The sequence below is a fragment of the Balaenoptera borealis genome, assembly GCF_965194805.1.
Source record: "Balaenoptera borealis genome assembly, chromosome: 9".
In the NCBI taxonomy this organism is placed as follows: Eukaryota; Metazoa; Chordata; class Mammalia; order Artiodactyla; family Balaenopteridae; genus Balaenoptera; species Balaenoptera borealis.
Genome location: NC_138873.1, coordinates 7,192,381 through 7,204,812, shown reverse-complemented (window position 1 = coordinate 7,204,812; position 12,432 = coordinate 7,192,381). Strand labels below are relative to the sequence as shown.

Here is a 12,432-nt window from a genome sequence, read left to right as displayed (position 1 = left end):
AACATATATTTACATGTATACACACACACATATATTTAAGATACAGAAATGGATTGTTACTCAAAATAAACAAGGCATGCTATAGAATAGTCATATTACTCGTTTTTAAAACTAAAAAATTCCAGTATCCTCACCTATCACTCTCCTTTCACAGAATCAGTTGCATAAAATGAGGCCATTTGTATATTTACCATGCTTCCAATCGCCAGGCATTATCAACTACATAGCTGTGATATTTATTGATGAATTGAGCTAATAACACACTGATGTAATCATCAGCTCTCAATGCCAATATTTTTTTCCCCTATATAAACAAAAGGGTGTTGACACAAAAGGCTAATTTTGTAACAAGCTTTGCGTGGAAAAGGTCAGCAAAGTAAACACCCAGTTCTAAACAAAATCGGTCCATTAAGAACTGAGCCAGAGTGTAACACTGATCCGGAAGAAAAGACTTGGGATCCGAAGGGAGCTGGGGAGACGGCTTCCGGGATCCTTCAGAATGAAAGATCCAGGTGTGCGCGGGCCAGCGAAGCAGACTGCCTGGGCCAGATGACTTCATTCCTGTTACTTCTTTACGCAAAGCAAGGAGAGGAAGAAAAGATTTGTGCCCCTTTTGTGGCCAGGAGAGGTTGTTACTAAGACAGACCTGAGCATTGCATTATGGGCAGGCAATTCCCTTACCCCATTCATTCACCTCGGAGAACTTCTTCCAGGTTCGAAGGACAGTTTCATTCCAGTTTTCCCAGGCAGACTGCTTTGGTGATTAGCCAAAGCAGTTCTGGACTTAGAGAGAGAGTACTCAGAGAGAGAAAAATAAAGGCCAGTTGAAGATACAAGGAAACCAGGATGAAAGAAACCTACAAGCCTTCGTCTCCATTCATCAGAAGATCCGCCCCACGGGCCAGCCTGGACACACACGTGCTGGTCACTGGCTGGACCAGTGTGACTGCTGCCTCCGGGTGAGGCTTCTACACTTGGCCACCTTCCTCCACGTCCAGTGTCACCAGCCCCACTTCACTCATTGGAGATCCCTGACTTTAAGAAGCAGGAAAGAGGGGATTCTGTGGCTTGGTCCATAAATAAAAAGCAAGGTCTTCAGTCTGTATAATCTCTCATTCCCTGTATTGCCAGTAAAACAATGGGGAGAAGGGGAGCAAAAGCCAGGCGAGGGGGGAGGAGGGAGAAGGGAGAAATAAACAGAGCATCCCTCGTGTCAGTGCCACACAGCGGCCTTCACGCTGCACTTCACAGGCACAGTGGGAGAAAAAAGACTTAGAACGCAGAGTGCATTGGTTTTCTGGAGCTGCTGTAACAAAGTACCCCAAACTGGGGGCTTATGAAGGGAACTACGTCTCAGGGTTCTGGAGGCCAGAACCCGAGATCACGGTGTGGGCAGGGCTGCTTGCCTCTGAGGCTGCAGGAGAATCCGCTCTGGCCTCCCCCGCTGGTTTCTGGTCTCAGTGTCTTCACATCATCTTCCTCTGTGTCTGCTGCCTCTGTGTCCACGTTCCACCCTTTTACAAAGACACAGTCACCATGGATCGGGGCCACCCACATGACCTCATCTTAATTTGATGATCAGCAAAGACTGTTTCTAAACAAAGCCCTGTTGACAGGCACGCGGTGAGGACTTCAACATCTTCTGGGGACGGGGACACGATTCAACCCAGAACCCCGAGGATGCAGCTCTGGGGCAATTTCCTCTCACCGCCTTTGTCCTCGGTCACTGAGGCACCGGTGATGAGAGTTGAATATGCCCTACACAGGCCCTGCAAGGCAAGGCCTGAGCATCCTATCGCCCCTGGTCCCAGAATGGCCACCCCACCCAGCCTGGAGGAGACTTTCACACACACACACAAAATGTGCAAAGGACCCACTTTATACTCCCCCTTCCCTTCTTTTTGGTGTTTGGGTTTTTATTTTGTCTTGGGTTTTTATTTTCAGTTTGTGGAATATATGCTTATCGTATGACATATAAGACACTCAGAAAATATAAAGGCAATTAAAAAAATCATCTCTAGGGAATTCCCTGGTGGTCCAGTGGTTAGGATTCTGCACTTTCACCGCTGGGGGCCCGGGTTCAATCCCTGGTGGGGGAACTAAGATTCTGCAAGCCTCGCGGCAAAAAAAATCATCATCATCATCATCTCTAATTATAATTCCTAAAAATAGCACTCTGATAAATAAACCCATTTCCAGTCTATATTTATAAAATTGGTATTATATTGTACAGTTTTGCATCATGCTATTTTTACTTAATATTATACTTAGGGTATAACATGTTTCAAGGAAATAATGACCCGGCTGGGTATCTTCCTATAAAAGATCATGTGTGAACAGATCTTTTCAAAAAACAAATTAACGGTTTCTAAAGGCACATTTCAAAAAGAGCTGCTCAGGGCAAGACAAAATAAATCTTGAAGTAAACTGATGGCTACAGTGCTTGGAATTCCTGAGGATGAATACACGGGGTCCATCCATGGACAGTGTCCGTGGCTGTGAGCCGGGCTGGGGCCACTGCCCTCCCCATCCTCCAGGCCCAGTGTGGAGGACATCTGAACTTCAGCCTCCTGACTCAGCAAGGTCATGACAACATGTGGTAGGTCCCTCTCCTTTTGATGCCTGGCTGCCTGAATAAACCAGTGTAGCCCCTGGGTGATGCTAGAATATGCTTTTCCCTCAGATCAGACCACCTTTCCCCCTTCTTGCTTCAGCGGAACAAGGCTCCACCCCTCCCCAGGATGGACTGTCTCTCTCCACATTCCCTGCGTACCTCTATCCTGGCTTTTGTCTGGCTGCTCTACGGTGGTTTGTGTCACACGCCTTCCCCACTAGACTGGACCTCTCCGAGGGCAGCCGCTGCGTCCCCTTCACCTCTGAGCTCCAGGTGCCGGCCCAGTGTCCAGCCCCCGGGTGAACTCAAATGCACGCTTGTTAAAGAAGCGCTGAGCAGTGACAGTCATCCTGCATGGTCACCTGGGGCTGAGACAGTGAAGGAACATGCTCAGGGTTGACCCTAGCAGATGTCTGCTCCACATCAGCCATAGGTGTTAAAATAAAAACTCTTAATCGCATTCTATTTTGTTCGCTTCAAAATGTGGTAGAAAAATGGATTTAGGGATCTCAGCTCTCCTTCTTACTGTGTGCCCTTAGACAAGTCATCCAACCTCTCTGAGCCTCAGATAACTGATCCACAAAATGGGGGACTGCCTGTTCAGGGTGGTTATGTGCTTAAACAAGGTGAGGACACAAAAGGTTTAGCATGATGGCTAATACGTTGTGAACAGCACACACTACAGTGATTACAATGATCAGAAATGAAAATAGCTGCGTATTGTGAATATACAGTCTCCTTTCCTCTCTCTGTAGCCCCGTGGAATGTCACCTACTACAACTGCCAGTGGACACGTGGCCTCAGCTCAGGAGCCTGGTGCCTCAACCACTGCTGGGCAGTGCTGCAGAGAGAAGCTCTGCTCTCACATGGCCCCAGTCTTGGCTCCTCTGCTTCTTGTGTGACCCTGGGCAAGGCTCCTCTGCTTCTTGTGTGACCCCGGGCAAGCCGCTTAACCTCTCTGTGTCTAGTACTCAAAACAACTCCTGGAAGGGTAAATGCTCACTAAGTATTGGCTGGCTAAAAGTCTACAGGATAAAAGGGGCAGAATTCAGAGGCAAACTATTATATATAGGATGGATAAACAACAAGGTCCCACTGCCTAGCACAGGGAACTATATACAATGTCCTGTAATAAACCATAATGGAAAAGAATATGAAAAAGAATATATATGTATAACTGAATCACTTTGCTGTACAGCAGAAACTAACACACTATAAATCAACTATAATTCAATAAAACAAATTTTAAAAAAAGAAAGAAAGCATATTTATCAGGAGAAGAAATGGGTCGGGGGCGGGGGACAGATTTGAGAAGCCTGACTCCACTCAGCTTGTCCACGCTGTGAACCTCTTCTTTTTCTCCTATCATTTCGGTACATTTAAATTCAGACATTCAAGTTTTTTGACTCTGTAACAAACTGTAAATAAGATCTATCCTAAGTCAGTTTCTGCATTGCTTCTGCTACTTCCTTTTGGAATGCTGAGTTGCTAAGCAGGTATGGCTTTTTCTTCGTTTGGGTGGTTGGTTGCTTTTTGTGCCACCCGAAAGGCCTCACTAAGGTGAGGACAAAATGAAACAAGGTCCATTTTGCCCAAACGTGGGACAAACGGGATGGTTTGGGTCTGTTCACAATGACTCATTCAAGATGCTCTTGCAGATTGTTATGAGACCTTCAGGCAACAAGACTGCAAGCTCCCTGGGGGCAGGGCCGTAGCTGCCTTTCTCACCACTACGTCCCCAGAAACAAACACAGTGCCCGGCACACAGCAGGTGCTCGATACTTGTTGAATAAATCACCAAAACACTACTTAGAGCACGATCTCTGCTGCCGGATGCAATGTGGCCTTCTCCTCTCACGGAGCCAGTTACGGAATCCGCTGTCATCACCTGGGGTCTACAGCGAGGTACACGCCTGCACTCTTCACCAGCTCCTGAGAGCACCAACTGAACATCACCTGTGGAAGCTGCAGAACCTCCCAGGTCAGGCCATCAGAGTTGTAACTCCAGGTGAAGCAGAGCTTGCTCATTAAGAGCTGTGACGTGGGCTACCCTGGTGGCGCAGTGGTTGAGAGTCTGCCTGCCAATGCAGGGGACACGGGTTCGAGCCCTGGTCTGGGAAGATGCCACATGCCGCGGAGCAACTAGGCCCGTGAGCCACAACTACTGAGCCTGCGCGTCTGGAGCCTGTGCTCCCGCAACAGGAGAGGCCGCGATAGTGAGAAGCCCGCGCACTGCGATGAAGAGTGGCCCCCACTTGCCGCAACTAGAGAAAGCCCTCGCACAGAAACGAAGACCCAGCACAGCCATAAATAAATAAATAAATAAATAAAATAACCCCTCCCCCCCCCAAAAAAAAAGAGCTGTGAGGGTGTGGAGACCAACACACGTCAGGAGAAGGAAAGGGTACTGGCAGGGGACAGAGTGAGAAGAGGAGAAGGTTGTCCCAGTAGAGAAATTTGGGTGCCCCGTGCTCTGTCCAGGGGGTAAGGCTTCGCCTTTGGGTCAGAATCTTAACCCACGGGAAAAAGGAGCCCTGGGGCAGCACTGAGGGACTTATCAAGAGTCTTTTCAATCCCTTTCAATCTGACTCTACTCAGCAAAGCTGCCATCTGTTTACATAATACAGTGAAGATGGCAGTGCCAATGTTAGGGGTTTCTGTGTTTTTTTTATATATATATATATATATATATATATATATACATTTATTTATTTATCTATTTTGGGCTGCGTTGGGTCTTCTTTGCTGCGCACGGGTTTTTCTCTAGTTGCGGTGAGTGGGGGCTACTCTTCGTTGCGGTGCACGGGCTTCTCATTGAGGTGGCTTCTCTTGTTGGGGATCACGGGCTCTAGGCACGCGGGCTTCAGTAGTTGTGGCGCACGGGCTCAGTAGTTGTGGCTCGCGGGCTCTAGAGCGCAGGCTCAGTAGCTGTGGCACACGGGCTTAGTTGCTCCGCGGCATGTGGGATCCTCCCATACCAGGGCTCGAACCCGTGTCCCCTGCATCGGCAGGCGGATTCCTAACCACTGCGCCACCAGGGAAGTCCTGGGGTTTCTGCTTTGGTCAATTGACAGCCAGTTACCTGCACTCCCTCTGGGAGGTGATCCCCACCTGGTACTGATAAGGGTGAATCTGCAGACCTTCAGAGAGAACACCCAGGTCCTGGGTCGTGACTCCCCAACAAAGGTACCAGGAGGTCCACACTTCAGCGGGATCAAAGACAGCGCTGGGAAGGGTCAGGGCCAGGGGCCTGGGGACAATCTAACAACGACCTTTTCTGACATCTTGGGGGTGATAACTGTTGTGACAAGTGAAGGAGTCAAACCTGCTCGTAACAGAAAAGAGTGAAAAGTCAGCTTGGACTAAAATAAGAAAAAGCAGCCGTGCCATTAATCAAGCTGGGAAGAGACACGGATCAGCCGGCCGCCGAGCGAACAGCTCGTATTATTTCTCCCAAGGTCACGCCAGAAAATGCCACAGCGACCCCCTCCTTGATGGATCGCTTTCTTACCAAAGACGCCCTAGACTGGCCTTGTATTTTCCTGGCATAGGGGCACACGCAGCTGTGGCCCTCGCCTCATGACACACACAGCGATGTGTCTACTCCCCGCTTCTCCTGGTCCTGCTCAGAAACAGAAACCTCAGGAACACCAATCCCTCCTCCCTTCTCTTAGACACCCCCCTCCCCCTTTCCCCCCAACCCCGCCCAGGATCCATAGCTATGTGGATCCTCTGGGTAAAAGGGGAGGATTGCTTCCCCAGGGCCTGCTCCCAGGGGAGCCACGTGCCTCTGAGAAATCCCCCACCAAATGGATCAATAACAACTTCCATCTGGAAAGCAGCCCACGGAGGAAGTCCAGGAACAGATCCTGGGGGGCTCCTGGGGGTGTTCGCTCATCTGGAGTTCCCTCCACCCTCCCCGGGGAGGGGCCCCCTTCCATCTCCACTTCCACTTCAGCTGCTCCAGTGCTGTCCTTCTCTTCAGGGGGACTGACCGGGGACCAACTCTGGGCGGGGAGGCACTGAGGACACCTGATGCCCACCTCGCCCCTCCCGCTCTCTGTCGCCCATCCAGGGCTCCTGGCCCCTGTCCTACTGCCTCGCAACAGCTGCAGTCTCCCCTGCCACACCCGCACCAGCTAATCTCAAAGAAAGGAAACTAATACGTGCCGAGAATCGGGAACTCATATCAGGACCTTTAAGAAATTCTCATCCTGCTTCAGGAGGGGCTACGGTAGGAGAAGCGTTCTTCAATTTCGAGTGAGACAGAAGAAGGAAATGCACAAGAACAGCCAAATTCACACTATGGGAGATGGCCTTGTATTAAAGCATACCTGGCCAAATGGCCCCAGGGACCAGCCTGTAGCCCAGGAGAATCAGATTGATGGTGTGGTCGCAGTTGCGGGGAGCAGGGGGGTGCCCCAAGGACAAGAGGGACGAGGTAGCATCTTCAGTGAAGTCCGGTTCCCACTGGGGCTCCGGGGAGGGCGTCTGTCAGTCACGCTACTGAGCGCGCCCTTGGCACAACTCGGAAGGGACTTCTACATCCTGGGGTCCGTTATTGTCACAGCAGGAAAACTGACATCTGTTTCAAGGGAGGACCCGTGGGCGGTATTATAGGTGGTGAACTAGAACTTGCTTCTCCGTTCGTGCTCCACCACTACCTACTACAAATAAAGTAGCCAATAACTTTCAAGTCAGGGCGGTGGGACACAGAAGAGAGGTGCTGAAGAGAGAAGTAAATATCTCCCAAGGGTGGGCTTCCCTGGTGGTGCAGTGGTTGAGAATCTGCCTGCCAATGCAGGGGACACAGGTTCGAGCCCTGGTCTGGGAAGATCCCACATGCCGCGGAGCAACTAGGCCCGTGAGCCACAACTACTGAGCCTGTGTGTCTGGAGCCTGTGCTCCGCAACAAGAGAGGCCGCGATATAGTGAGAGGCCCACGCACCGCGATGAAGAGTGGCCCCCGCTCGCCGCAACTAGAGAAAGCCCTCGCACAGAAATGAAGACCCAACACAGCCATAAATAAATAAATAAAAATTAAAAAAAAAAAAAATCTCCCAAGGGCAGAACCAAAAAGAACTAAAGTCTTTAATTAGAAAAATATTGGAATCTTGGTCAATTCCACTCCCTCTCCTTTATTCAAACGTAGTTCATTTTTTAAAGTTACCTAACCAGGTGAACTGCCATAATGAGAAAATACCCTTGCCTGTCCCCCACCTCCCATCCCTTCGCCCAACCCCCCGCAATGCTCCTTCCCTCCACAGACACAAATTCCAGTTTTCATCCTAAATCTGACGTGCTTTCAACAGTTCTTCACAAGGCGCTTCTGTACACGGCATCTCATCCTGCTTTTTCAACCGGTCATGGTGACCCGTCCCGCTACTCTATGCTGAACTCAGAGGGTTTGCGCGGCTTGTCCAAGGGGACAGCCTGTAAACAGGAGGGCAGGATGTCCTATGTCGCGTCTCAGCACTCCAGAATCTGACCCCTCCTCGCCACCACACGGCCTTGGCCCATTAGAGGTCCACTAGGTAGTGGACCTGTGGATTGGATGGCCAGAGAATCCATGAGCATCACGGTTCAGAAAAAGTAAGTGGCAGGCTTAATGCACGGAGCTGGTTAGCAACAGCACGGAATTTGGAAGCAAGGCACCAGGGCTGGTGGGTGGATTGGGAGTGGTGTCTCCATGCGGTTCTGTGTCACCAGTCCTGCACGGAACATTAAGGTCCAGTGTAGTCCTCCCCACCCCCTCCCCTTTTAAAAAAACTCTGCCATTAATAGATTCCCCGAATTCTTCTCTGCTTTTTAAAACCCACAGTGTCAGAGGGGAAGGAAAACAAGGCAGCTGGTCTTGGCCACCTTTCCCAAGAGATTAAAGGACACATCCTGCGCAAGGGAAGGGTAATACAATTCTACTCAGCTTCTCGTAACTTTCTTCCTTCTCCTCACCTTGCAAAAGCTCGCTCCATCCCCCCTTCCTCATTCAGCATGCTAAGCCAGCCTGTCTTAGCCTCCTGGGCCTACAAAGCTAGGCGAAAAGGAAATAAAACAACCCTCCCAAAGTCAGCCACCTAGATCGAATAACCTTTCAAATTGTTATTCCTGATGGTGGTCCTGGCCACCAGACTAAGATTCTCTGCTGTGTGTGTCATGCTGGAAACCGTCTCTATTTGTCATTTACATCAGAGTGGCCTTTTACACTCCAGGGCTGGTGACTACTTTGGACTCACCTGGTGCAACAGCAAGCTCTTAACATTTTTTTAAAAAGGGTGACGACACGGCTCTATTAGTAAAATGTAAGCAGGTGATGGAGGGGATCCAAGTCTCTAGGAAACAATTTTTTTCTTAAAAATCAGCTGCAAATGATGAATGCTACTGATTTTCTAAGCTTTAGAGTGATTCATTAAACCCCATGAAGAGCTTTTATCTTAACTCAGAGGGAAGAGGAAGAGAGTGAAAGCAAACAGAAGGGGTCTGACCATCTCTTATTCCAAGCTGTTCAGTAGCCCACGCACTGCAGCCTCTGATGATCAACAGCTCAGTTAGTTGATCATTGTCTCTTACATGTCTTTGGTTGTTGCTGTGAAACACTCAGGGTATAAGGAAATCTATTAACTACAGAGGACAAGTTCAAAGAGAGAGAGAGGAGAACAGCTTTGTATCTAACACATGCTGGGATACCAGAAATGGAGAAGCCGGGGGAGGCATGGGGGAGCTTTCCTCAACACAGTGAGCGCCACAGCCAAACCCAGGATGCACTGCCTTCCCCTTCTCCTCCAGAGAGAAGCCCTCCCTTCCCTCTTCAGGTCGCTTCTGCTTCTGCTCAGCCCAAGCCCCTGGAAGCTTTCGTCCGGGGCAGCAGGCACACGGCACTGTGGGACGTCCCGAGATAGGATGTGCCTGGATAGATGTGCTTCTGAATCTTTTGTGAAGTTTGACTGCCTGCCCTCCATTTCACCCTGGGTGGGGAAATGCCAGTGGCTTGGATGGTTATGTTTCATTTGGAATCATTCTAAATAATTTAATTAATTTGTCATGTTGAAAAATCCACCTTGCTTTCTGAATCTGTTCCCCATCTTAATTTCCACCAGAGGCACATAGGCTACGGTGCCCTTAGAAGAATATTGACTTGGCCTTGCTGTAACCTTGGTATGTCGTCACCATCTACCAAAAGCGAAAGAGAGTACTCTTAGGAACTCTCGTCCCAAATCCTGTCTCTTATTTCTGGACTCCAAATGAGAAAGTCAGTGCTTAACCACCTGTCTGAGATTTAAATAGGGGTTATGACAGGGCAAATACACATGATTTCAGATTGCAAACTGACAGATTGGGAATCTCCATAGGTGTGTACAAATCATACAAGTGCAGGTTTTGATGAAAAGTGCAAGCAGCATTGCTTTGTTAAATTTAAGTTTTCTTTAAATAGACACTTAAGTGTAAAAAGACACTTAAAATTATAAAGTAAGTCTCAGGCTATTATCTCCTTCTCTTGACTAAACAAACTCTTTTCTCCTCAAACAGCTACAACCAGGTTCTGGCCATCTCCTACTGCTTCTGCCCTGCGCTGAAAGATTGTTTCCTTTTCTATACCATGGAAGATGTCTAAATACTAGAAACAATGTTATGGTAAAATGTATGACAAGGAAATTTGCATTACCCACGATTGCGTTGAACGAGTGGCTGCACCCAATAGGCCAGAGATACATGGATTAAAGATACATTTTTTTGTAACTGTGACTTTATGATCTTATGAACATTCTCAAGACATTTATGTAAAACACTACAATCCAAGACATAGTAGGTCTAGCACACAAACCACATGAGAAATAGTATCAGACATATCTGCCAGTTCTGAGCTGGTGATAGAAATTACGAATAAGCATGTTTTTATCATTTGTTCCTCACAGGATCGTACTTTGAAGTTTCAAAAACAACTCATTGAATCAGTAGTAATCCATTTGGATAACTGTATACAGCTTGTATTATTTTAATTCAAATTTAAATCTGATCGCTTCATTTTAAGGGTTTCAAAAAGATATCCATAATTTTGGACTCTTGGCATAATCTAAGGTAGCTGAGATTTTTAAATTGCTTAATTTGAAAGAGCTCATTTTTAAAAATATATTCACACTCCTATATGTAATTGGTAATGACGTGCACTGCATTCTGTGCTGTTGAGAATAGGTACAGATTTCTGGTCAATCAATACCAAACTCATCTCTAGACATCCCAATACTCAGATTCATCTTGTATCATTTTCATTTTTGAAATTCAGGCCAGTTGAATTAGTCATGTTTAAAATAGTCTAGTATAATCACACACACACACAGACACACGCACACAAATGAATGTATATAAAACTGGAGAAATCTGAAAAAGGTTGGTGGATTGTGTCAATGTCAGTTTTCTTATTGGGATATAACACTGTAGTCATGCAAGAGGTCACCACTGGGGAAAACTGGCTGAAGGGTATATGGGATCTCTCTGTATTATTTCTTACAATTGCATGTGCATCAATTATCTCAAAAATTTAAAGAAAAGAAGCAAGGAAGACAACAATATATTATATCACCATTCAGTTTTTAAAAATATGTATATGTCTTATGTATCTATACATATACAGACTTACCTGCATACATGTACAAACATAAGAGCCATACATACATATGTCTTTGTATGTGTGTATATGTCTTTCTATATATGTGTGTATATATATGCTACTTCTATAAGGGTACCTAAGAAATCACTAATGCTGGTTGTTTCCGAGGAGGAAAACTAAAGAAACAGAAACAGAATACTTATTTGCTTTTCACAGGATACCCCTCTGTGGCTGTTGAATTTTGTGCTATTGGCACTACGCATTCAAAAAATAATTCTTTAAGAGTGAGGACAAAATAGACATTTCAAACCTACAACAAACAGAAACAAACCAAAGAATCTTAGCACACACTAAAGCCTTAGTGAACCCATGTAAGAAGTCCTACTTGTGACACACACACACACTGGCAGTGAAGATGCAAATAGAGAAACAGGAGAAAGTCTCTTACGGCTGGAGATGCAGTAGGAGAGCCGGCAGTTGATCTTCCGGAAGAGTTGCTTGTTAATTGGCCAGAGGAGGAGAGTGAAGAGCTGAATGGTGTTGATGATGAGCCCCGAGGCGATAAATACATAACAGAAGATGAGATGGCACAGGAACTGAGATTTCAGCAGCGCGATGAGGTCCATGCTGGGTGGGAGCTCCTCCACCAAACAACAAACGCCTGCCGCAGACTACGTACAGAGGGGAGGAAGGCCGGCACTCAGGAATACGCCTGAAACACACACCCATGTCAAATGTGAGAAAAAATATTATCTGCTCTTATAGGCAGGGGAAAAAAACTCTTAGAAGAAAAATATACTCTCGAAATTAAACACATTCTACAAGGAATTCCCTGGTGGTCCAGTGGTTAGGACTCCAAGCTTTCACTGCAAGGGGCACGGGTTTGATCCCTGGTCAGGAAACTAAGGTCCCCGCAAGCCAAGTGGCCAAAAATTAAAAAAATTTAAACACGTTGTACATTCGTTGATTTATTTTTATTTCAAAAACTTTTTTTTTTTTTTTTTTTTTTTTGGCCAAGCCACGCAGCTTGTGGGATCTTAGCTCCGCAAGCAAGGACTGAAGCCAGGCCCTCAGCACGGAGTCCTAACCACTGGACCGCCAGGGAACTCCAGCAAGCATTTATATAGCGCTTCCTTAAGGTCCGGCACAGTCTCAGTCCTTTAAAAAGAATAGTTCCTTTAACTGCCCTAATGCCTGCGAGGCGGGCACTGTTATT

The 12,432-nt window shown here is 47.2% G+C and overlaps 1 protein-coding gene across 3 annotated transcripts in view; it reads right to left on the bottom strand.

Annotated features, from left to right (window-relative positions):
* Positions 1-11,842, bottom strand: part of AGPAT4 (1-acylglycerol-3-phosphate O-acyltransferase 4) — a gene marked incomplete at its 5' end in the record, with an annotated part of 83,545 nt that extends 71,703 nt beyond the window's left edge. For 2 of the 3 annotated variants that reach the window (XR_014248125.1, XM_082404631.1), the window contains one exon: positions 11,665-11,842. Coding sequence is in view for 2 of the 3 variants with exons in the window: in XM_082404631.1 (XP_082260757.1) it covers positions 11,665-11,842 (178 nt within the window). The remainder of the gene's footprint in view (positions 1-11,664) is intronic. The other variant, XM_082404633.1, reaches the window with a different exon arrangement.
* Positions 11,843-12,432: the final 590 nt, after the last annotated feature.